The 27420-nt window shown below is 42.2% G+C and overlaps 1 protein-coding gene across 1 annotated transcript in view; it reads left to right on the top strand.

Annotated features, from left to right (window-relative positions):
- SLC30A9 (solute carrier family 30 member 9) overlaps positions 1 to 27063 on the top strand; it is a 125200-nt gene extending 98137 nt beyond the window's left edge. Inside the window, exon 18 of the mRNA XM_069744537.1 lies at positions 25343 to 27063. Coding sequence (XP_069600638.1) covers positions 25343 to 25387 — 45 coding nt within the window. The 3' untranslated portion in view covers positions 25388 to 27063. The remainder of the gene's footprint in view (positions 1 to 25342) is intronic.
- Positions 27064 to 27420: the final 357 nt, after the last annotated feature.

The following is a 27420-nucleotide window of genomic DNA, read 5'->3' as shown; positions in this document are numbered from 1 at the left end:
TTTTTGAGAAGGACCTGTAGATAGATAGATAGTATAGACAGGGAACACCATAGGCAAAAAGCAACTGGTAACAAAAACAGCTAGAAAAGACGTGTGAAATAGATATATACAGTTGTTAGTTGACCTGCAGTGTGCCTGCGACAATAAATGCCATACAATGCATTAAGTAAGCACAAAACAGGCAACCATGGACTGTGGTTTTAGAATTAAAGAAAGATTAAAAACCAACCAGGTTGTAGGTGGTACAGCAAATAAAGTGAAAATGAACAAGAAGAAAAAAAACAACCTGTTTGGTGTACAATTAGATGCAATTTGCTTAAACATGTATCGGTGCATATAGACTGATTGTAGCTGTCAAATGAAGCCGACATAGGCTAAACCCTAATTACAGTCACGAATTATGTAAGGGGCAGTTGGCACCTATACTCTGTGGTACACAATACCATTACACACAGCCAGCCATATAGCACCCACGATGGGGACACAATGTCTCAAACCACTCACTTTCTGTTGATGGAGATCCGGTGAGATGAGCTATAAAGCAGTCCGTGACTGTTCACCGCAGCTGTGATTAACTTTTTTTTTGGTTGATCAAATTAATTTGTTTCAGTAATATTATATTTTATGAATTAATTGGAGTGGCATTTTATAGCACAGGCTATATATTTAACAAGTGGCTGCATCTCTTGAACACCCTCTGATGAAGGAGATCACTCCATCTCCGAAACACATAAGGGAAGTGTTGCCCCTTGAGGTTGCCGTACCAAGGAGTGACCCCGCTCCCACTTGCTTCCACTCTCAGTCCAGCAGAAGCCCCAGTTGAGCCTCTAGCTAGTCACTCTGGCATCTTTCACCGCGCTACACGCCAGCTTCGCTCCAGCCTTGCACCGCTCCTTCATAGGATCATCACAGCTGCGGTGAACACTCACGGACTGCTTTATTGCAAGTCAACTAACAACTGTACGTCTATCACTTTTTTCTAGCGGTTTCTGTTATCAGTTGCTTGTTTGCCTTTGGTGTCCTCATTTATGCATATATATGATTTCCTTTATGTGCCATATATTATATATATATATTTCCATTTAGCAAAACATGTAAGATTGTGCTTTTTAACAGCATGTTTAAAGGGAACCTGTCACCAGTTTTGACCAATAAGAGATACAGCCATCACCTTTCAGGGCTTATACAGCATTCTATAATGTTGTATATCTGCTCCCAACTCTACTTGTAAGAGAAGAGAAATAACTATTATTATACTTACCTGCGGGGCGGTCCGGTCCAATGGGTGTCGCTCTTCTTGGTCCGGCGCCTCCCTTCTTCTTGCGATGCCGGCCTCCTGCTTGCTTCGTGTGGATGACGGTTCTCCTCGGCACTGCGCTCCTGCACAGGCGCACTTCTCTGACCTGTTGAGGGCAGATCATAGTATTGCAGTGCGCAGGCGCTGGGAAAGGTCAGAGAGCCCCGACGCATGCGCACTGCAGTACTTTGAACTACCCTCAACAAGGCAGAGAAGTGCGCCTGCGCTGGGCTGAGGAGACTGGGGGGGTGACGAAGCGACGCATCATGCACACAAAGCAAGCAGGAGGACGGGGGTCTTAAGAAGATGGGAGGCGCCGGCCCAAAACCAGAGACGCCCACCGAACCACCCCACAGGTGAGTATAATAAGAGTTATTTTTCTTCTCTTGCAGGTCGGGTTGGGGGCAGATATACAGCATTATAGAACACTGTATATCAGCCTTGAAAGGTGATGAACGTATCTCTTATTGGCCAAACCTGGTGACTGGTTACCTTTAAACATAGAGTGGGCTTTGGGTTTTCATGTACTCACATTCACTTTGATTGCAACAGATTTTCTGCAGCGTTTAGGCTACATGACTGGTGTAGCGATCCCAGCCGACCACACTTTGTGACTGTACACCCCATGGATAGAGGCCATCCCACTAAGAACTTGTTCTGTCCATGTGATTAGTTCTGATTAGTGCTATTACAATGTTATCCACTGATCGTGCAACTAACATGGCCGCTTCACAGCTGTCCTGTGTGTGTATATAATGTGTGTGTGTGTGTGTGTGTAATGTATATACGTGTCTCTGTCTGTCCTGCATGTAAAGTAATATTCTATCACACAGACATACATTTTGGATTATCATTCTCACCTTTTATAACATCTCAGTGAATTTTAATAGTCTCACATAATTAATTGCCTGTATGCCGTTTAACAGAATAATATATCATGTTTTGGCATAACGATAATTAAAGATTAATTATGTGATTATTGCTGAAATGCTTTATAATTTTAGGAAATATGAGCTCTTGTCTTTTAATAAAATTGCTATTTATATGGTTATCGGCATATACACATCAAGGCATTGTAGTTAGTGCAGAGTGGACACATGGCCGGGGTCCGTTCTGCTCTGTGTACAGCTCTTGTAATCTGCTGATTTAATCGCTATGTTTTTTGTTGGGTTTCTTTATGTAAAAAACAATGGAAATGAAGATATATGTCTTTGTGATAATTTTCCTGATGAAGGGGTCAGATAGACCTCGAAACGCATTGAATAAACCACCAGAATTCTTCAATATATCTGAATTTGTATCATTGTGGCAGCGCGGATTTAATCCACAAATTATCCTTTACAAATGGCTCCAAAGGATGTCAGAAAAATCACTTAATAAAGCAATAAAAAACAAACACACACTTGGAAGACTCTTCCTTTCTATGGTAAAACCACCTTGCTCTTCTCTTGTTCAGTCTTTTGAGCGTTTTTCCTCCACTTCAGGTTTTGAATGATACTTGGAGGGAGGGGAGTGCACTTTACTTTGAGGCGTCTCTTTTGAAAATGCTCCAACTAGGCACTGTCCAATCAGAAGGATGCCAAAAAACAACTGTTCAGGAAATAAAGCGCTTTAAATATGCTTGAAAGTATCTTTAGAACTGCTTCAGGAAATGAGAAACTGCTCCAAAACTCCTCGAAGAAGGAGCTTTTCCAGAAGCGGTTTCCACTGCACAACTCATCATTTTTGACCACCTCAAAAAAACCATGAGAACACAAACCTTCAGAGTGAGCTGGAAGCTGCATGGTACCATTAGACTTATCTACCTGCTCCAGCTTTCCTTAACGGGGTAGTCTCATCTCCAAGATCCTATCCCAATATGTTGTAGGTGTAGTAGTAATAATATTAGCAAATACCTCCAATTAGAAATGTGGTATAGTTCTTCTGATTCACTATGTCACTTAACCCATGTGCAGGGCACTGCAGTAACTTAAGTATCCATGGTTACGAGCAATAACAACTGGCTGTCACTATATCAGTGTTGGTCACCATGGATACCTAAACTACTGCTAAAATGATTACACCTCCTGCATATTGGGATATGATCTTGGAGATGTGAATACCCCTCTAAAGTGGTTGTCCGGAATAAACAAGTCATCACCTATCGACTTGCTGATGAGTGAGGGTCCGACCGTTGGGACCTCCACCAATAACCAGAAGGGGAACTGGAACTGTGCATGTTAAACCGCCGCGCCATTCATTCTGCATGGGGCTGCCAAGCCGAAAAGGGATAATAATTTCTTGTTCTGCCGATCTTTACAAGTCTCAGGGGTCATACCCCCAGTGATCAGCAACTTATCGCCCATCCAGTGGATAATGATAAGGGTCTTTATTGGACAGCCCCTGTTGAAGGCGCTTCTATAACATGTGGCTTATTATAAAAGCTCACCAGCCTTGCCTGGATCTTACAAGTGATATTGAAGGTTTGGGATCAGAGATATTACATTAATATAGACAAGCATGCCAATAAATGGTAACTAGAGGGCACAGAAAACATTGCAGAACGGTGTATGGCATCGAGGACCATTATAAATGCACAAAGAGCGTGGATGCCTCCGCTACCGGCAAGAACCAAGCGTCAGATTAAACGCGCTGCGCAGTGTTACTAATTATCGGTAACGAGCGTGAAGTCATTATTATCTTCTGGATTTCCTGGCTCTTATTTCCCATAGTTCTCACTTTATATCTATTCTCCTGAGCTCGCAGTATTGTTTCTTGTTTGCTTATCTATTGTATGCACATTTTATAATGTAGTCATGTAGCGGGGCATAATTTGGGCAGAAGCATGTCTGCTGATGCATGTACTGAAGAGATGAGATCTGTCACATTAAGTTATGCATCATTAGATGATGTAAGAATACAGTGATATGTGCCGTACACAATGCCGGCTCATACTGCTGCTGGGGTGGTACCTAAGGAACAGAGAAGCCGCGCATCAGTCGTTGGAGATTACTCTTATATCAGAGGACATCCAAGATGTTATGTCTTTAATGATACTCATTGCTACAATACATGTGTCCTTCCTTAAATGGAATCTGTCAACAGGTTTTTGCTATGTAATCTGACAGCAGCACGATGTACAGGCAGAGAGCCTGATACCTCTTACCCGACAGGTGAGGGAGAGTTCAGGCTGCTGAGAGGCCAAGGAAGAGACCCCAACACACATTTTGCGTGTGTTGTACGTTGCTTTTTCAAGGGGAAGGCTTATTTTTTATAGTGCTTACACATTTGGCTCCCATACACTTTTTTACTTTATAGAGATGTGCCTCAGTTCTCACCCCGTTATACCTATTTGTTACTATATCAGGGCTGATGGGATGACTTATGGCTGGTATTTCATCTATCTTAACTAATCAGAACATTTTATAAAGTGTCAAAATGGTATTCGGGACAAAATGTTAAAAACAAAAAAGGTAATGTAAGGTTAGGTTGGCAAAGACGTTCTTGTCTTGAATTTTGGGCTGGACTCAGTTCTAAAATATACATTAACAAATGCTTAAAATACTCTTTAAATAAGCATGATATTGATTTCAAAGGGAAAATACGTCTATTGTGCACATGAAGCTGAAAGCAAAGTTCACAGACTTATTGACTTGTAAATCTTTTTTTATTACGACTCTTATTAGTCTTTTATTAAAATGTCCAGAGACCCCCAACTAAGGATATGAAGGAAAGAGGCAATTAGGACAAGTTTCATGTCAGTGACTAAACCTTTTTATATTATTTCTCACTTAAGCCCCGGGGTAAAGCATACAGCTGATTTCTAGGGATGAGCGAGCACCAAAATGCTCAGTTGCTCGAACAGAGCAATTCCTAATACTCGCATGCTCGTTTCGAATAACGAGTATAATGGTAGTCAGTGGGAAATCCAAGCATTTTTCCGGCAGACCCTACAAGGAGTTCTGGGGGTCTGTGAAAATGTTTAAAATGGCTGGAAAAAGTGCTGAATGGAAGGAAAACAGCATGGGGAATACCCTTAGAAGCATCTCTGACTCCCAGATCGCTTCTGAGAACAATGGTGTAACACTTTTACTCCATTTTAAGGACCGACAATAAAACATTCAAAATTTATGAGAAATTGGAGTTTATAGTAAAAAATAATGTTAAGAACCATGATTTCCTGGTTAATAACTTGTAAATAAGGCAACCAAAGGGGATTTAAAAATAAAATCATATTTTAAATAAATCAAAATTTTAATCCTTACTAAAAAATTGGAAATGTCTGTCATTTATGAAAGAATCAAGAACTGCCAAAAATTAGATGGAAGAGGGACTCTGATACACCCTGTATTAGACATGTAGAATTACACATTCTGTTGAAATTGTCATGTAGTTCTACTCCTCATTAAGGCAATGCACTAAGTGCAAAGGCTGGCAAAATTACAAGCAGGGTTATCCATGCACACATGACGGCACAACTGTAGTATCGCATTCAAATCTTGTGAACAAAGTGCAGTTGTGATTTTTCCCCACTCCATAAATTACAAGCAGGGTCATCCATACACCCTTGAAGACACCAAATGTAGTGCTTCATTCAAATACTAAGTGTAGTTTGGGAACTTATACACTTTTATAACCGCTTTGCACACAATGCAAAGCCAGGAAAAAAATCACGGTCATCCGGTTATCCATAGACCCTTGAAGGCAACAACTTGGATGTATCATAAAATATTTTGAAAGTGTAGTTGATGTACTCCTACGCTCAAAGGCTTTGCACTTTGTGCAAAGCCAGGAAAAAAATGGACATTGAGGGTCATCCATAAACCCTTGAAGGCAACAATGGTGGGCCTCACTCAGTACTGAAGATTAAAAACAATTTATTTGCTGTTTTCATCTGGTGGTGTGGAAAAGTCGGGCTAATCCAGGCTTTGTTCATTTATAGAAGTGTGCCTATTGACAGCTGAAAGCGCCTGTCTGTTATGACCCTTCCCCTGCAGCACTAAAAACCTGCTCAGACAAGATGCTAGCGGCAGGGTAGCACAACACCTCCATGGCATAGAAGGACAGCTCATGCCGGTTGTCCAGCTTTGAGACTCAATAGTTGAACGTCGCAGAGGAATTAGAGAGTACTCTGGTTTTGGTGGCCAGATATTGCTTGACAATCTTTAAAAACTTTCCCTCCTTGTCAAAATTACCCTGTCATCAAGAAATGGATGTTAGGACGGTGTCATGAAATTGGCCCAGGCATTTGACAGTGTACTCCTGCCTCTGCTGTACCTGGTGTGTCTCCCTTGCCTCTCCTCCTTGGTTGAGCTTTTTTTTGGTTTGGTTTTGTTTTTTGGCGGAGATGAATGTAATACGAGGGTCGCGGGAAAGGCAGCTGTGCGTAGAGTCGGCCATATGTGCCAAGCTCCCTAAAAGCGATACGTCCCTGTCTACACCACGATGACTTCTGTCCATCTCCTCTTCCTCCATCTCTTCCACCTCATTCCCCTCCTCAGCCCATCCACATAGGAGAGACGAGACAAAGCTTGTGTGGGTACTAGCCTCTGTTGCGCTAGCAACCAGCTCCTTCTCCACTTCCTCATAGATACACAATCCATGCTGAGCAGATAAGATGAGGCTTGGCTGAGTAGTATCTTGTCTCATGTGTTCCTCCATCTCCACCTGGTCTGCATGCAAAGCTTCAGCTTTAATTGTGAGTAGCGACTGTTTCAGCAGGCACAGAAGCGGGATCTTTGCGCTGATTATGGTGTTATCGCTGCTCACCAGCCTGACGAAGACCGGCGAAAGGCGAAACGCGCGTTGAGGCGACAGGCCGGGGCTCATCTTACCTATACTATGTGTGTTATAGCTTTTGCACACGCATTTTAATTTCTCCTTTGCTAAATTGCAAATCGCGTATTATAGCACCTCTTTGAATTGCTGCGGCATTTTCAGGGTTCCATCTTATTTAAGTATGACCTTTTATGGGACTATATGGTACGCTGATGCAATTGTGGTTCCTATATGAATTGTTTATGGTGCCTGATAAATAAATTCTCATACTAGTTCTCAGTGTGCAATCCCACTTGGGTAAATTATTTTTTTAGCTATACTTCTGCTTTAATATTCTCCAGTTTTCCTGCTTCAATAAGTGTTTCTCTGATTTGGTACTATTTTTATATTTTGAATTAATAAACTTAATATTTTATATGAATATACTCTCTAACCTTTTTCTGTGATTCTCACATTCAGAAGGGTTTTTGCGTTAGTTAATTTAGAGTTATCTGAACGAATCTTTGACACCTATTTTGTGAAAATTTATGCTTAATTACATTTTTTAATGAATCAAAAAATGTGGTCACTGTAGCAGACCAAGTTTTTTGTTTTTTTCATGTAAGTCGATCAGTCGTCCTGGTTCCTTTGCAGAGAAACAGCCCCAAAGCATGATGTTGCCACCCCTATGCTTCACAGTAGGTATGATGTTCTTTGGATGCAACTCAGCATGCTGTCTCCTCCAAATACGACGAGTTTTGTTTCTACCAATCAGTTCTACTTTGGTTTCATCAGACTATATGACATTCTCCCAATACTCTTCTGGATAATCCAAATGCTCTCTAGCAAACTTCAGACGGGCTCGGACATGTACTGGCTTAAGCAGGGGGACACGTCTGGCACTGCAGGATCTGAGTCCCTGGCTGTGCAGTGTGTTACTGATGATAGCATTTGTTATGGTGGTCCCAGCTTTATGCAGGTCATTCATTAGGTCCTCTCGTTTGGTTCTGGGATTTTTGCTCACCGTTCTTGTGATCATGTTGACCCCACAGGGTGAGATATTGCATTTAACCCCAGATCGAGGGAGATTATCAGTGGTCTTGTATGTCTTACATTTTCTAATTATTGCTCCCACAGTTAATTTCATCACACCAAGCTGCTTGCCTATTGCAGATTGTCTTCCCAGCCTGGTGCAGGGCTACAATTTTGTTTCTGGTGTCCTTTGACAGCTCTTTGTTCTTCACCACAGTGGAGTTTGGACTTTGACTGTTTGAGGATGTGGAAAGGTGTCTTTTATACTGATAACAAGTTCAAACAGGTGTCATTACTACAGGTAATGAGTGGAGGACAGAGGAGCCTCTTACAGAAGAAGTTACAGGTCTGTGAGAGCCAGAAATTTTGCATGTTTTTAGGTGACCAAATACTTATTTTCCACCATATTTTGCAAAATAAATCTTGCCAAATCAGACAAGGTGATTTTATGGATTTGTCTTCTCATTTTGCCTCTCATAGTTATGGTCTACCTATGATATCAATTATAGACCTCTCATCTTTTTAAGTGGGAGAACTTGCACAATTGTTTGCTGACTAAATCCTTTTTTTTCCACACTGTACCACTGCAATGTTACACTATGCACGTTAAACTGTATGGATGACAATATAGTACATTTTTTAAGAATGTGGTCACATGCAGCAGCTATATATTTAGTAATGGACTGCAAAGCCCTTCCTAGAGTCTGCATTCTGCCACTCATCCTGTGCCTACAACTGTCCCTAGGCTAAATGTAGAATGTATACAAACATCATACCACAGGATTATCCCTTAGAAGGACTGTTTGTATGATGGTCCAGCATCAGCACCAGTATAAACACTACAGGACTCTAATTAAACTGTGCACACACAGTCCTGGATAACTGCTCTCTCCCTCCAATCAGAACTGTCCTTGAGCTGTGCAATGGCGTTAGTATGCCGAGCGTGGCGGCACCTGTCCATTTATAACCTCTGATGACTTAATTCGGCCAGCCAATCACAATAATGCTTATTGGCTGTATAACAGGCTCCAAACATGCGGGGAGCTGGGATTTGAGTTTCAAATCCAAGCACCTGTGAGTGGCAGCCAGGACCGTAGTCATGGCCCGCACAGATGTCTGCTTTAGCGTGCCCTGGCCACCTGCACTACATACACACAGTTCCACGGTCTCAGTTGCCTGATTCTCAGAGGCCTCCCTTAGACGCCGAGCCATTTCTTTATGTAAAGAGACAGTGTCCAATTCCAACTTTAAACGTCCTTCAGTTGGTACCCGGGTCATTCCATCTCGACTGGTACCTCAGCGTCCTCCTGTTCAGCTTCACTATGTTCAGGAGTTCCCTTGTCCATTTTGAACCAGACATGAGGACATCTGCCCAAGTAGTAAGCTGCCACATTTTAGAGCGACCTGCCTTCCGATGCTGCTGTACTTCTGGCCCCAATGGCCGTGTACGGCTGGGCTTCCCACTTCCCAACATTATGGAGTCACCAGCCCTGTCCGGGCTCTGTAGTCCTACTGTCTGTAAGAAGGAAAAACCCTCTATCTTAACCATAGTTGGCTCCTCCTAAATAACTATATACACTAATGTACCCCCCATCTAGTGTCATAACTGAGGTACTGCACTTTCCCCATCAATTATGTACAAATATCAGTATTCGATACGGCATGTTAAATACAACAATGAATACACGGCTTAACAACATTACAAGGCAGCAATATACATACAGTTATCCGATGCATGTTTGGGGCACAAGACTGTTTTTATGACCCCCTTACACACCATCCAATGCTCATCAAAATCCAAGCACCCAGACATTCGAGTGATATCTGAGTATCACCGAGCATGTTCGTTCATCCCTACAATCATCCTGGCTGGACTCTGGTTCCCTTTTCTGAATTCATTGCAGATACATCATTGTTACACTTTCCCTAATAAGCGCTCCTTGTATGAAGGTGAAATAGTCTTTCTGAGCAAACTGATGATTTTCCATGTTAAATGTGGCTTTCATAAGAGCAACACTGATAGTAACATAGTAACATAGTAACATAGTTAGTAAGGCCGAAAAAAGACATTTGTCCATCCAGTTCAGCCTATATTCCATCATAATAAGTACCCAGATCTACGTCCTTCTACAGAACCTAATAATTGTATGATACAATATTGTTCTGCTCCAGGAAGACATCCAGGCCTCTCTTGAACCCCTCGACTGAGTTCGCCATCACCACCTCCTCAGGCAAGCAATTCCAGATTCTCACTGCCCTAACAGTAAAGAATCCTCTTCTATGTTGGTGGAAAAACCTTCTCTCCTCCAGACGCAAAGAATGCCCCCTTGTGCCCGTCACCTTCCTTGGTATAAACAGATCCTCAGCGAGATATTTGTATTGTCCCCTTATATACTTATACATGGTTATTAGATCGCCCCTCAGTCGTCTTTTTTCTAGACTAAATAATCCTAATTTCGCTAATCTATCTGGGTATTGTAGTTCTCCCATCCCCTTTATTAATTTTGTTGCCCTCCTTTGTACTCTCTCTAGTTCCATTATATCCTTCTTGAGCACCGGTGCCCAAAACTGGACACAGTACTCCATGTGCGGTCTAACTAGGGATTTGTACAGAGGCAGTATAATGCTCTCATCATGTGTATCCAGACCTCTTTTAATGCACCCCATGATCCTGTTTGCCTTGGCAGCTGCTGCCTGGCACTGGCTGCTCCAGGTAAGTTTATCATTAACTAGGATCCCCAAGTCCTTCTCCCTGTCAGATTTACCCAGTGGTTTCCCATTCAGTGTGTAATGGTGATATTGATTCCCTCTTCCCATGTGTATAACCTTACATTTATCATTGTTAAACCTCATCTGCCACCTTTCAGCCCAAGTTTCCAACTTATCCAGATCCATCTGTAGCAGAATACTATCTTCTCTTGTATTAACTGCTTTACATAGTTTTGTATCATCTGCAAATATCGATATTTTACTGTGTAAACCTTCTACCAGATCATTAATGAATATGTTGAAGAGAACAGGTCCCAATACTGACCCCTGCGGTACCCCACTGGTCACAGCGACCCAGTTAGAGACTATACCATTTATAACCACCCTCTGCTTTCTATCACTAAGCCAGTTACTAACCCATTTACACACATTTTCCCCCAGACCAAGCATTCTCATTTTGTGTACCAACCTCTTGTGCGGCACGGTATCAAACGCTTTGGAAAAATCGAGATATACCACGTCCAATGACTCACCGTGGTCCAGTCTATAGCTTACCTCTTCATAAAAACTGATTAGATTGGTTTGACAGGAGCGATTTCTCATAAACCCATGCTGATATGGAGTTAAACAGTTATTCTCATTGAGATAATCCAGAATAACATCCCTCAGAAACCCTTCAAATATTTTACCAACAATAGAGGTTAGACTTACTGGCCTATAATTTCCAGGTTCACTTTTAGAGCCCTTTTTGAATATTGGCACCACATTTGCTATGCGCCAGTCCTGCGGAACAGACCCTGTCGCTATAGAGTCACTAAAAATAAGAAATAATGGTTTATCTATTACATTACTTAGTTCTCTTAGTACTCGTGGGTGTATGCCATCCGGACCCGGAGATTTATCTATTTTAATCTTATTTAGCCGGTTTCGCACCTCTTCTTGGGTTAGATTGGTGACCCTTAATATAGGGTTTTCATTGTTTCTTGGGATTTCACCTAGCATTTCATTTTCCACCGTGAATACCGTGGAGAAGAAGGTGTTTAATATGTTAGCTTTTTCCTCGTCGTCTACAACCATTCTTTCCTCACTATTTTTTAAGGGGCCTACATTTTCAGTTTTTATTCTTTTACTATTGATATAGTTGAAGAACAGTTTGGGATTAGTTTTACTCTCCTTAGCAATGTGCTTCTCTGTTTCCTTTTTGGCAGCTTTAATTAGTTTTTTAGATAAAGTATTTTTCTCCCTATAGTTTTTTAGAGCTTCAATGGTGCCATCCTGCTTTAGTAGTGCAAATGCTTTCTTTTTACTGTTAATTGCCTGTCTTACTTCTTTGTTTAGCCACATTGGGTTTTTCCTATTTCTAGTCCTTTTATTCCCACAAGGTATAAACCGCTTACACTGCCTATTTAGGATGTTCTTAAACATTTCCCATTTATTATCTGTATTCTCATTTCTGAGGATATTGTCCCAGTCTACCAGATTAAGGGCATCTCTAAGCTGTTCAAACTTTGCCTTCCTAAAGTTCAATGTTTTTGTGACTCCCTGACAAGTCCCCCTAGTGAAAGACAGGTGAAACTGCACAATATTGTGGTCGCTATTTCCTAAATGCCCAACCACCTGCAGATTTGTTATTCTGTCAGGTCTATTAGATAGTATTTTTATATAGAAAGTTTGATGTGTACAGAATGCAGAAACTCCGAAGCTCAGTAATTGCCTTTTTTATTGCTATTATTTTTTTAGATCGCCATAATGTTCTACTTTCACACACAAGCAATGTCCATGGATACCTTGACTGAGGAAGAGTATAGCATCTGTAGTGAGGCCAGGCAGTGTGTGCCATGGTTGAACTTGATTGCACAAGTGTTGAGGTGTACCAGTATCTTCTGTGAACCACTATGCATCTGTGGTACTCATTATTAGTGATGAGCGAGTATACTCGTTGCTCAGGTTTTCCCGAGCACGCTCGGGTGACCTCCGAGTATTTATGACTGCTCGGAGATTTCGTTTTCATCGAGCAGCTGAATGATTTACAGCTACTAGACAGCTTGATTACATGTGGGGATTCCCTAGCAACCAGGCAACCCCCCACATGTACTCAGCCTGGCTAATAGCTGTAAATCATTCAGCTGAGGCGATGAAAACTAAATCTCTGAGCAGTCAGAAATACTCGGTCACCTGAGCGTGCTCGGGGAAAACCCAAGCAACGAGTACACTCGCTCATCACTATTATTATTATTATTATTATTATTACTAGATGGCAGCCCGATTCTAAAGAATCGGGAGTCTAGAATCCATATATACTTTATTTATTCAAATGTAAGAATAATACAATTAATAAATAATAGTAAGAAAGAACAAAAATAATAGGCAGTATATGGAGAAAACACCAAACAAAAGTTCAAAATTGGTGTGAAAATGTCACTGAACCACTTCACAACTAAATATATATAGTTTTGGTAAATGGTATTATCATTTTTTTTTACGAAATTCGGCAGGAGCTTGAAGAGCAACGTCACTGGGCCCGCCTCCACGCAGTAGAAACTTGCTGTGAGGTAAAAATTCAAAAATCACACCAAAATGGCGGGCGGAGTGTGTCACAGTACGGCACGTTTCTGATTGGTCGCTCGCAGCAGGCGGCAACCAATCAGACACTGGACACTGTTGACGTCACTTATCTCCGGACATTAGCTCCGGACATTAGCTCCGGACATTAGCTCCGGACAAAGCCACGGAAGTTGGCAGAAATTGCAGGAAGTAGTGTTCTAGGCAATTAATCTCCGGACATTAGCTCCGGACATTAGCTCCGGACATTAGCTCCGGACATTAGCTCCGGACAAAGCCACGGAAGTTGGCACAAATTGCAGGAAGTAGTATTCTAGGCAATTATATATTAGATTATAACGCCATTTATTCCATGGCGCTTTCCATGTGAGGAGGGGTATACATAATAAAAACAGGTACAATAATCTTGAACAATACAAGTCACAACTGGTACAGGAGGAGGGAGGACCCTGCCTGCGAAGGCTCACAATCTACAAGGGATGGGTGAGAATATAGTAGGTGAGGATAGAGCTGGTCATGCAGCGGTTTGGTCGATCGGTGGTTACTGCAGGTTATAGGCTTGTCGGAAGAGGTGGGTTTTCAGGTTCTTTTTGAAGGTTTCGATGGTAAGCGAGAGTCTGATAAGTTGTGGTAGAGAGTTCCAGAGGAGGGGTGATGCTCGAGAGAAATCTTGTATGCGATTGTGGGAAGAGGAGATAAGAGGGGAGTAGAGAAGGAGATCTTTTGAGGATCGGAGGTTGCGTGCAGGAAAGTACCGGGAGACGAGGTCGCAGATGTATGGAGGAGACAGGTTGTGGATGACTTTGTATGTCATGGTTAGGGTTTTGTACTGGAGTCTCTGGGTAATGGGGAGCCAGTGCAGGGATTGACAGGGGAGAGGCCGGGGAATAGCGGGGGGACAGGTGGATTAGTCAGGCAGCAGAGTTTAGAATAGATTGGAGGGGTGTGAGAGTGTTAGAGGGGAGGCCACAGAGCAGGAGGTTACAGTAGTCGAGGCGGGAGATGATGAGGTGATGATGAGATAATCTGACCCCTATTCACTAAGACGGCCATTTTGTACTTAGTCTTAATAAAGGCAACGCTGGAGTAAGATTTGTCAAATTCATTGCGAAGCATGTGCCACCCCAGAAATGTTGATGTACTTTTACTGTTGGATTATACAACGCTTTTGTGGCGTAATTTTCGACAGTATTTTGTCGGCTAAAAGAATACAGCAGCCTCTGTAAGCGCGAAGATGTTTACAAACATTGAATATATGATATTAAGATGGCATTACAGCTATATATAATATATTCTAAAATGAAGGTACTTGGTGTATAAATTAGTCAATTCATCAGAGCCCACCAGTTACTGGTCTCGCAAAATGGTGACAGAATCAACAAATGTATTTTATCTTTTTTATTTTTAAAAATGTCAGATTTTTGTTTCACCACTATATTAATTATAAAAGCTGGACCAGTTTACTATCGCCGTAATTGTACTGATGAGATTCGTTAAGCCGGGTCATTTTTACCACACAATGTGCGCCGTTAAAATCAATTCACCCCCCTCCCCCCAAAAAAAAACTATTTCAGAATTGCACGTATAGTCTATTATAGCACTAGCGCCCTTAAAAGAAAAAAGAGGGGAGGGGATCGGGTGTGCCGAAAGCCGCTGACAGTTTTGTTTGAAAACCAATAATAGATAAAAATTAAATGATAGATACTTTCACGCTAAACAGATGGTGAGCACCGTGGAATAAGGAATATGCAAAGATAAAGCTTTAAAAAATTGATAAATATAAGTATATGACAACAAACCCAAAATACATTGCCTATTTGGTACTGATACAGTGGCATGAGAAAGTATTCACCCCCTTTGGCATTTTTCATGTTTTGCTACCGTACAACCTGGAATTTCAGTTTTTTTTTGTCTTTTTAAGGGTTTGCATCAGTTCAGATAAAGAGCTTGCTTACAACTGTGAACATTTTGGTTTTCTTTTTAGTGTGAAGCAAACAACAAATAAGACAAAATAACTGAAAACTTCCGTGTGCATAACTATTTACACCCCTAAAGGCAGTCCATTGTAGAGCCTCTTTTTGCGGCAATTACAGCCGCACTTTGCTTTGGAGAAGTCTCTGGGCTTTCTATATTTTGCCACTGGGATTTTTACCCATTCCAGAAGGCAAAATTGCTCAGCTTCTTCAAGTTAGATGGTTTCCTCTGGTGAACGGCAATCTTCAAGTCTGACCACCAATACTCATTTGGATTAAAATCTGGGCTTTTACCAGGCCTCTCCAAAACATTTACATGTTTCCCCTTAAACCACTCAAGAGTTGCTTTAGCAGTATGCTTTAGGTCATTGTCTTGTTGGAAGGTGAACCTCCGTCCCAGTCTAAAATAACTGACAGATTGAAACCGGTTTTGCTCAAGAATATCCCTGTATTTTGCACCATCCATCTTCCCCTCAACACAGACCAATTCCCCTGTCCCTGCTGCCGAAAAACATCTGCACAGCATGAAGCTGCCACCACCACCATATTTCTTGTAGGAATGGTGTTCTTGGACTGTTGAACTGTGTTGGTTTGGCACCAGACATAGCGATTTACCTTGGTGTCCAAAATTTTGGTCTCATTTGACCACTGCACCTTCCTCCATACTTTTTGGGAGTCTCCCACATGATTTTTGGCAAACTCAAAACCAGCATTACATTATTTGTAAGTAAAGACTTTTTCCTGCCCACTTTTCCTCAAAGGTCACCTCTGTGGAGTGTTCTGTTTTTTTGTTTTCATATGGACATATAACCCAGTCTACTTTGGAACTCTGCAGCTCTTTCAGGGTTACCTTTGTTCTGCCTCTCTGGTTAATGCGAGTTTTGGTGGGCAGCCATCTCTTGGCAGGTTTGTTGTGGTATAATGTTCTTTCCATTTGATGAAAATGGAGTTGATGGTGCTCAGTGGGGTCATCAGAGATTGGGATATTTTATTTTAACGCAACCCTGACTTGTACTTTTCAACAACTTTGTCCCTGACTTGTTTGGAGATCTCCTTGGTTTTGATGTTGTTGTTTGGTTAATGGTGTCTTTTGGTTAATAGTGTTGCAGCCAATGTTGCCAATTTGTAGATATTTGATCACATAAATTTAATTTATGCCTTTTTTTTTTCACTTCACCAACTTGAACCATCTAGTGCTGCTGCATCAGAGAAAAATCGGATTGCAAAAATATTTAAACACAAGTTGTAATGCAACAAAATAGGTAAAACGCCAAGATGGGTGAATATTTTCGCAAGCCACTGTAGATCATGCAGCTTGAGGTTAGAATAGATAGGCAAGATAGTATATGATGGTTGCATGTGACTAGGGGTCAGAATCAGAATCTCATACAATTTCACCTCAAGTGGAATTTTTTTGTTTCCCCGTTTTCTTGTACATTGTGTGGTGAAAAAAATGGTATCATTCAAAAGTATAACTCGTCCTGCAAAAGACAAGTCGTCGTACATGTAAGTGGCTTGAAATGAAAAAGTTATGGCTCTGAAAATAAATGTTTATTGTGCATCAGAATAGTTCTCCTAACTTTCCAAATGTGGCTCACAAATACATGGTTACACTCAAATTGCACAGGAATTGTAAAACTGCAGTGGATAGTACTTGATCATGTTCCAATGCAATTAAGTTCAGTTTTTATTTATTTTACTTATACAGCACTTTCATATTCTGCAGCGCTTTAGATATTATCACTGTCCCCATTGGGGCTCACAATCTAAATTCCCTATCAGTATGTCTTTGGAGCGTGAGAGGAACTGGAGAACCCGGAGGAAATTCATACAAACGTGAGGAGAACATACAAACTCCTTGCAAATGGGATTTGAACTCGAGACCCCTATGCTGCAAGGCTCCAGTGCCAACCACTAAGCCACCATGCTGTGCTAGTTATTACTATTACTGGTTTATATCGAGTGTTGTCCATCCTCATAAATCTTTTTTGTGTTCACTATTTATAAAAAATGGACGAAGAGGATTAATGTTACTAGGATGTATAATTTTGGGAGTTTACAACATTGAGTATATATGGGTCTGAGATAAGTGAATTGCTACAATGCAAATCAAATTGACAGTAGGTCATAATTTTGCTGGATTCAAAAGAAAAACTAATGCTTGCTCGGCCGTCACCTGTTGCAACCAGTGCCATCTTTGGTGTGTTGTTCTCTGACCTGGCCGCAGCGTGATGTTGTCAGCGCATAGTCTGCGCAGCTGACGACGAACATAGCCTAATGAAGACAGGAGTGGGATTGCGGAGCCGCAGCAGTTAATTTATATATAATTTTTAAGATTTATTTTTTTTACCCATTGTTTATTATGCTCTGGGGTCTGGAGAGATTTTCGGGCATAATACTGTACATTTGATTATTTGTTTTACATTAAATAGATTCCTGGTCAAGTTTAACCCCTTCCCGACCTGTGACACAGCGTATGCGTCATGAAAGTCGGTGCCAATCCGACCTGTGACGCATATGCTGTGTCACAGAAAGATCGCGTCCCTGCAGATCGGGTGAAAGGGTTAACTCCCATTTCACCCGATCTGCAGGGACAGGGGGAGTGGTAGTTTAGCCCAGGGGGGGTGGCTTCACCCCCTCGTGGCTACGATCGCTCTGATTGGCTGTTGAAAGTGAAACTGCCAATCAGAGCGATTTGTAATATTTCACCTAAAAAAATGGTGAAATATTACAATCCAGCCATGGCCGATGCTGCAATATCATCGGCCATGACTGGAAATACTAATGTGCCCCCACCCCACCGATCGCCCCCCAGCCCCCCGATCTGTGGCCCGCTCCCCTCCGTCCTGTGCTCCGCTCCCCCGTCCTCCTGTCCGCCCCCCCCGTGCTCCAATCAAACCCCCCCGCACTCCGATCCCCCCCCGTGCTCCGAACCACCCCCCCTGCACACCGATCCACCCCCCCTGCACACCGATCCACCCGCCCGCACACCGATCACTCTCCCCCATGCTCCGATCCCTCCCCCCCCGTGCTCCGACGCCCCCCCGTGCCCTGATCTCCCCCCCCTGTGCCCTGATCTCCCCCCCTTATACTTACCGATCCTGGCGGGGTCCGTCCGTCTTCTTCCCCGAGCGCCGCCATGTTCCAAAATGGCGGGCGCATGCGCAGTGCGCCCGCCGAATCTGCCGGCCGGCAGATTCGTTCCAATGTGAATTTTGATCACTGTGATATAATCTATCACAGTGGTCAAAATAAAAAAACAGTAAATGACCCCCCCCATTTGTCCCCCATAGATAGGGACAATAATAAAATAAAGAATTTTTTTTTTTTTTCACTAAGGTTGGAGTTAGAACTAGGGTTAGGGGTAGGGTTAGGGTTAGGGTTTCGGTATGTGCACACGTATTCTGGTCCTCTGCGGATTTTTCCGCAGCGGATTTGATAAATCTGCAGTGCTAAACCGCTGCGGATTTATGGCAGATTTACCGCGGTTTTTCTGCGCATTTCACTGCGGTTTTACAACTGCGATTTTCTATTGGAGCAGTTGTAAAATCGCTGTGGAATCCGCAGAAAGAAGTGACATGCTGCGGAATGTAAACCGCTGCGTTTCCGTGCAGTTTTTCCGCAGCATGTGTACAGCGATTTTTGTTTCCCATAGGTTTACATTGAAATGTAAACTCATGGGAAACTGCTGCGGATCCGCAGCGTTTTCCGAAGCGTGTGCACATACCTTTAGAATTAGGCTATGTGCCCATGGTGCGGAAAATACCGCACGGAAACGCTGCGTTGTATTTTCCGCAGCATGTCAATTCTTTGTGCGGATTCCGCAGCGTTTTACACCTATTCCTCAATAGGAATCCGCAGGTGAAATCCGCAGTAAATCCGCAGGTAAAACGCAGTGCCTTTTACCCGCGGATTTTTCAAAAATGGTGCGGAAAAATCTCACACGAATCCGCAACGTGGGTACATAGCCTTAGGGTTAGGGTTGGGTTGGAATTAGGGTTGTGGTTAGGGTTAGGGGTGTGTTGGGGTTAGGGTTGTGGTTAGGGGTGTGTTGCGGTTAGGGTTGTGGTTAGGGTTACGGCTACAGTTGGGATAAGGGTTAGGGGTGTGTTGGCGTTAGAATTGAGGGGTTTCCACTGTTTAGGCACATCAGGGGGTCTCCAAACGCAACATGGCGCCACCATTGATTCCAGCCAATCTTTTATTCAAAAAGTCAAATGGTGCTCCTTCCCTTCCGAGCCCCGACGTGTGCCCAAACAGTGGTTTACCCCCACATATGGGGTATCAGTGTACTCAGGACAAACTGGGCAACAATTACTGGGGTCCAATTTCTCCTGTTACCCTTGAGAAAATAAAAAATTGCTTGCTAAAACATCATTTTTGAGGAAAGTAAAATGATTTTTTATTTTCACGGCTCTGCGTTGTAAACGTCTGTGAAGCACTTGGGGGTTCAAAGTGCTCACCACATATCTAGATAAGTTCCTTGGGGGGTCTAGTTTCCAAAATGGGGTCACTTGTGGGGGGTTTCTACTGTTTAGGCACACCAGGGGCTCTGCAAACGCAACGTGACGCCCGCAGACCATTCCATCAAAGTCTGCATTTCAAAAGTCACTACTTCCCTTCTGAGCCCCGACGTGTGCCCAAACAGTGGTTTACCCCCACATATGGGGTATCAGCGTACTCAGGAGAAACTGGACAACAACTTTTGGGGTCCAATTTCTCCTGTAACCCTTGGGAAAATAAAAAATTCTGGGCTAAAAAATTATTTTTGAGGAAAGAAAACGTATTTATTATTTTCACTGCTCTGTGTTATAAACTTCTGTGAAGCACTTGGGGGTTCAAAGTGCTCACCTCACATCTAGATAAGTTCCTTTCGGGGTCTAGTTTCTAAAATGGGGTCACTTGTGGGGGGTTTCTACTGTTTAGCCACATCAGGGGCTCTGCAAACGCAACGTAACGCCCGCAGAGCATTCCATCAAAGTCTGCATTTCAAAATGTCACTACTTGACTTCCGAGCCCCGACATGTGCCCAAACTGTGGTTTACCCCCACATATGGGGTATCAGCGTACTCAGGAGAAACTGTACAACAACTTTTGGGGTCAAATTTCTCCTTTTACCCTTGGGAAAATAATAAATTGCAGGCTAAAAAATCATTTTAGAGAAAATAAAATTTTTATTTTATTTTCATGGCTCTGCGTTATAAACTTCTGTGAAGCACTTGGAAGTTCAAAGTCCTCACCACACATCTAGATTAGTTCCTTTGGGGGTCTAGTTTCCAAAATGGGGTCATGTGGGGGATCTCCAATGTTTAGGCACACAGGGGCTCTCCAAACGTGACATGGTGTCCGCTAATGATTGGAGCTAATTTTCCATTTAAAAAGCCAATTGGCGTGCCTTCCCTTCCGAGCCCTGCCGTGCGCCCAAACAGTGGTTTACCCCCACATATGGGGTATCAGCGTACTCAGGACAAACTGGACAACAACATTTGCGGTCCAATTTCTCCTATTACCCTTGGCAAAATAGGAAATTCCAGGCTAAAAATCATTTTTGAGGAAAGAAAAATTATTTTTTATTTTCATGGCTCTGCATTATAAACTTCTGTGAAGCACCTGGGGGTTTAAAGTGCTCAATATGCATCTAGATAAGTTCCTTGGGGGGTCTAGTTTCCAAAATGGGGTCACTTGTGGGGGAGCTCCAATGCATAGGCACACAGGGGCTCTCTAAACGCGACATGGTGTCCGCTAACAATTGGAGCTAATTTTCCATTCAAAAAGTCAAATGGCGCGCCTTCCCTTCCGAGCCCTGCCGTGTGCCCAAACCGTGGTTTACCCCCACATATGAGGTATCGGCGTACTCGGGAGAAATTGCCCAACAAATTTTAGGATTCATTTTATCCTATTGCCCATGTGAAAATGAAAAACTGAGGCGAAAAGAATTTTTTTGTGAAAAAAAAAGTACTTTTTCATTTTTACAGATCAATTTGTGAAGCACCTGAGGGTTTAAAGTGCTCAATATGCATCTAGATAAGTTCCTTGGGGGGTCTAGTTTCCAAAATGGGGTCATTTGTGGGGGAGCTCCAATGTTTAGGCACACGGGGGCTCTCCAAACACGACATGGTGTCCGCTAACGATGGAGATAATTTTTCATTCAAAAAGTCAAATGGCGCTCCTTCCCTTCCGAACCTTACCATGTGCCCAAACAGTGGTTTACCCCCACATGTGAGGTATCGGTGTACTCATGAGAAATTGCCCAACAAATTTTAGGATCCATTTTATCCTGTTGCCCATGTGAAAATGAAAAAAATTGAGGCTAAAAGAATTTTTTTGTGAAAAAAAAGTACTTTTTCATTTTTACGGATCAATTTGTGAAGCCCCCGGGGGTTCAAAGTTCTCACTATGCATCTAGATAAGTTCCTTGGGGCGTCTAGTTTCCAAAATGGGGTCACGTGTGGGGGAGCTCCAATTTTTAGGCACACGGGGGCTCTCCAAACGTGACATGGTGTCCGCTAAAGAGTGGAGCCAATTTTTCATTCAAAAAGTCAAATGGCGCTCCTTCCCTTCCAAGCCCTGCCGTGCGCCCAAACAGTGGTTTACCCCCACATATGAGTTATCAGCGTACTCAGGACAAATTGGACAACAACTTTCGTGGTTCAGTTTCTCCTTGTACCATTGGGAAAATAAAAAAAATGTTGCTAAAAGATAATTTTTGTGACTAAAAAGTTAAATGTTCATTTTTTCCTTCCATGTTGCTTCTGCTGCTGTGAAGCACCTGAAGGGTTAAAAAACTTCTTGAATGTGGTTTTGAGCACCTTGAGGGGTGCATTTTTTCGAATGGTGTCACTTTTGGGTATTTTCAGCCATATAGACCCCTCAAACTGACTTCAAATGTGAGGTGGTCCCTAAAAAAAATGGCTTTGTAAATTTCGTTGTAAAAATGAGAAATCGCTGGTCAAATTTTAACTCTTATAACTTCCTAGCAAAAAAAAATTTTGTTTCCAAAATTGTGCTGGTGTAAAGTAGACATGTGGGAAATGTTATTTATTAACTATTTTGTGTCACATACCTCTCTGGTTTAACAGAATAAAAATTCAAAATGTGAAAATTGCGAAATTTTCAAAATTTTCGCCAAATTTCTGTTTTTATCACAAATAAACGCAGAATTTATTGACCTAAATTTACCACTTACATGAAGCCCAATATGTCACGAAAAAACAATCTCAGAACCGCTAGGATCCGTTGAAGCGTTCCTGAGTTATTACCTCATAAAGGGACACTGGTCAGAATTGCAAAAAACGGCCAGGTCATTAAGGTCAAAATAGGCTGGGTCATGAAGGGGTTAAGCAAACCTCAGTACAGTCATGACCGAAAGAGTTAGCACCCTTGAAACTGTTCCAGAAATAGAAGTATTTCTTCCAGAAAATTATTGCAATTACACTTTTTTTTATACACATGTTTATTTCATATGTGTGTATTGAAACAACACAAAGAAAACAGAGGAAAAATGGCAAATTGGACAGAATTTCACGCAAAACCCCCAAAATGGGCTGGGCAAAATTGTTGACACCTTTCCAAAATTGTGGGTAAACCACTTGGCTTCAAGCATGTATGCTCGTTCAAACTCACCTGTGGCAAGTAACAGGAGTGGGCAATATGAAAATCACACCTGAACGAGATAAAAGAGAAGTTGACTCAATCTTTGCATTGTGTGTGCAACACTAAGCATGAAGAACAGAAAGAGCAGAAGAGAACTATCTGAGGATTCGAGAACCAAAATTGTTGAAAAAAAGTCAACAATATCAAGGATACAAATCCATCTCCAGAGATTTTATTGTTCCTCTGTCCACAGTGTGCAACATAATAAAGAATTTTACAACCCATGGCTCTGTAGCTGATTTCCCTGGACGTGAAGAAAAATTGATGAAAGGTTGCAAGGCCGGATAGTCTGGATGGCGGATAAGCAGCCACAATCAAGTTTCAAAGAAATTCCAACTGTTCTGCAGGGTGAGAGTGTATCAGTGTCAGCATTGACTATCCATGGACATTTGAATGGAATCAAATGCTATGGCAGCAGACCCAGGAGGACCCCACTGCTGACACAGACACATTAGAAAGCTAGACTGCAGTGTGGCAAAATGTTCTTGGGTAAGCCACAATCCTTCTGGGAAAGCATCTTGTAGACAGATGAGACCAAGATAGAGCTTTTTGGTAAAGAGCTCCTACTGTTTATAGAAAAAGGGAGGCCTACAAAGAAAAGAACACCGTACCAATAGTTAAATAAGGTGGAGGTTCAAAGGTGTTTGAGGGCTGTTTTGCTGCCTCTGGCACTGGGTGACTTGACTGTGTGAATGGCCTCATGAAACCTGAAGATTATTATAGGATTTTGGGTTGCAATGTAGTGCCCAGTGTTAGGAAGCTGGATTTGCGTCCTAGGACATGGGTCTTCCAGCAGGACAAGGACCCCAAACATACTTCAAGAACCACCAAGAAATGGATGAAAACAAAGCACTAGAGAGTTCTGAAGTGGCCAGCAATGAGTCCAGATCTAAATCCCATTGAACACTTGTGGAGAGATCTTAAAATTGTTATTGGGAGAAGGCGCCCTTCAAATATGAGAGACTTGGAGAAGTTTGCAAAACAAGAGTGGTCCAAAACTCCAGCTTAGATGTGTAAAAAGCTTGTTGATGGTGAGAGGAAGCGATTGATTGCAGTTATTTATTCCAAAAGGGTGTGCAACCAAATATTAAGCTGAGGGTGTCAACAATTTTTTCCTGAACATTTTTGGTGTTGTGTGTGAATTCTGTCCAATTTGCCTTTTTGTCTCTGTTTTCTTTGTGTTATTCCAATGCACAGAAAGGAAATAAACATGTGTCCAACAAAACGTGTAATTACAATACCTGATTTTCTGGAGCAATTACAAGGGTGCCAACACTTTTGGCTATGACTGTAGGTGTTTAAGGAAAATGTGGCCCCCACTAGCAGAGCTGCTCAATAGCGACAACCTGAGAGCACAGCTCTGGAGTAAAGGTACCTTCACACTGAGCGACTTAACGATATCGCTAGCGATCCGTGACGTTGCAGCGTCCTGGATAGCGATATCGTTGTGTTTGACACGCAGCAGCGATCAGGATCCTGCTGTGACATAGTTGGTCGGAGCAGAAAGGCCAGAACTTTATTTCATCGCTGGATCTCCCGCAGACATCGCTGAATTGGCGTGAGTGACGCCGATTCAGCGATGTTTTCACTGGTAACCAGGGTAAAGATCGGGCTACTAAGCGCAGGGCCGCGCTTAGTAACCCGATGTTTACCCTGGTTACCAGTGTAAATGTAAAAAAAAAAAAAAAACACTACATATTTACATTCCGGTGTCTGTCCCCTCGCCGTCAGCTTCCCGCACTGACTGTGAGCGCCGGCCGTAAAGCACAGCGGTGACATCACCGCTCTGCTTTAAGGCCGGCCAGCGCTGAGACAGTGCAGGGAAGCTGAGGCCGGGGGACAGACACCGGAATGTAAGTATGTAGTGTTTGTTTTTTTTACATTTACAATGGTAAACATCGGGTTACTAAGCGCGGCCCTGCGCTTAGTAACTCGATGTTTACCCTGGTTACCAGGGGACTTCGGCATCGTTGGTCGCTGGAGAGCTGTCTGTGTGACAGCTCTCCAGTGACCACACACCGACGAAACAGTGACGCTGCAGCGATCGGCATCGTTGTCTATATCGCTGCAGCGTCGCTTAATGTGACGGTACCTTAAGGCCTGCTGTCTGCACCTGCTCAGTTGTTTCTTACACATAATCGGGAGCAGGGAAAGAGGACTCTCCAGTGTTAATTGTGGCCATTAAGCCTCACTTATGATGCGAGCAGATTGAGGTTGCGGAGCACGTCTGCTCTTCTGCAGCAGGGGGCATTTCTCCCCCATTATCTCTCATCGGAGATATCTAGAACAGATCCCATTTTTCTATTGCAGAAGACAGAGTAATGCGGGCAGGATGCAAATGTTTCCTTGTGTCATTAATTACGTCTCTGCTTTGTTACAGCAACGCAATCCTGATGTTCGACACGTCGACTTGGAAATCTTATAGGAGACGACGAATTTCCTATTCATGCAATTCATGGAGGAAGAGGAGAGGAGAAGGCCGCGCGAGAAGCTTCATTTCATTTTCCAGGGTGCATGCTCCATGACTAAATTGTAAATGAGTGCTGATCGCACCGCAATGCAAATGCCTCGCATAATAAGTCATGTTTACAAGAGCATCTCCGCGGCTCTAACATTATCGCACTCGGCGTGCGGACAGAGGAAAGCTTACCTTATTTATTTGTACATCTGCCGCACTTCAGTAAACCACATTGTTTTATTCCATTCCATTGGCATGAAAAATCGCTTTTAGTTTTTTTGTTTGCTTTATTCTTATTTTATTTAGTTCCTTTTTCTTCAGGAACAAAAATTTCCCTTTCAGTTTTTTTTTTCTTTTGCAAATGTTTAAAAGTAAATGAAACCCTTTTACACTCCTGTAATCGTTGAGGCCATTCCATCATCATATTTGTATACACATCAGATAAATCAAACCTCCTTTTAAAATGATAGTTTACTGGAAGTGGCTAAGATTTATTTTTTTTTTTTTTGGTGGGGGGGGGGGGGGGAGGGTAGAGGAGGTTTAAGTTTTTATTTAAAAAGCTGCTATATAAAATAGAGCCACAGTGCTCCACACTACATGACGACAGGCCTGGAGTAGGTTGCTTAGTCATAGCCAGGGTTCATACATGTTCTGTGCTTGCTTTATAGATGCTAATAGTGATGAGCGACCATGCTCAGGTGCGAACCGAGAGTCTTCAGTGCGAACCGAGAGTCTTCGGTGTTCTCAAATTGTGTTAGTCCCTGCGGCTGCATGTCTCTCGGCTGTCTGACATATTTTTCTAGCCCGCTGAAGGCACTGTTGGCACTCGAAAATGCTTAGATAACCGCTTACCCGAGCAAGCTCCCCCATCACTAGTTACTAACATTTTCATTTTTTTTACTTTTTTGAATAATACTTCAATATTGAGTACATTGTCAGAAACGAGAAATGTAAGTGGGACTTGGTAGTTGTATCCCTTCTGTCCTCATCATCTGAAGGATGCGGAGCTCCGTTATAAGACACTGTTCTGATGACCGTGACCATCACAACAGCATTGGAAGTAAACAATAATCCTATTGAGTTCCTGCCAGCTGAGATCATGAAAATCATGAGGAATTGATCCAGAAGGCATATAAAAAAAAATTGTAAAACTTGTGCTTTGCTCACATGTTCAGTTGGGATCCGTTTTATAATGAATCCAATTGAAAAAAAAATGGATGCAAGTGGAAACCAGCGTTCAAGAGACTAAACTTTTTGTTTCCGTTTTGAATCTGTTTTTGTTAGTTTTGAACAGATCCATCTATTGCCCTGGGCATATTCTCAGTGCTGGAAAAAAAAAACAGATCCGCTGTGCAGATGACATAAGGGATGACCATTCATTATGATCCCTTCTCCGTTCCCTCTTTTATCCATTTATTTTTCTATTTATTTTTTTTTCCGATTGGATGTAAAAGTTGTACATGCCAGGTTCATTTGTCTTATCCGTTGAAAAAATGGACAGTGATCAAAATGGATACAAACTAAAACATTTTAGGAAAAATAAAAACCCATTTGCATGGGTTCTGTAACTAAACATTTTTTACTTTTATGCTCTCAAATAAGGATCAAAAGAACAGAAATAAAAAATGACGCTGACGTGTGAACACAGCCTTGTTATTCAAAGAGTAGCAATTATTATTTGCTGAAAAATGTGATATTCACAAAAGGCGTTTTTGCTGCAGAAAATTTGTATTTTACAATCCAGCAAAAGCTATGAGATTTCGGAGATCTCTTGAACTCAGATTTTTTTTAAATTTTTTCTGTCTTAATTTAAGCACTGCTTCGTTTTTGAAAGTCTTCAATATGTCAATTCTTTTAGCGTTTTTTTAACCCATAGAAAGGAGTGAAAGTGCAAATAAAGAAGCATAATGCTTGTGCTTCACTTTTGCAGCGTTTTTGATGAATAAAAGAAACTTTGACGTGTACATAGGACAAATCACACATGTAATCCTCCTGAAAAA

Source organism: Ranitomeya imitator, chromosome 1 (assembly GCF_032444005.1).
Source record: "Ranitomeya imitator isolate aRanImi1 chromosome 1, aRanImi1.pri, whole genome shotgun sequence".
NCBI lineage: Eukaryota > Metazoa > Chordata > Amphibia > Anura > Dendrobatidae > Ranitomeya > Ranitomeya imitator.
Note: the sequence above shows the minus strand (reverse complement) of the source record. Positions and strands in the feature narration are given on the sequence as shown.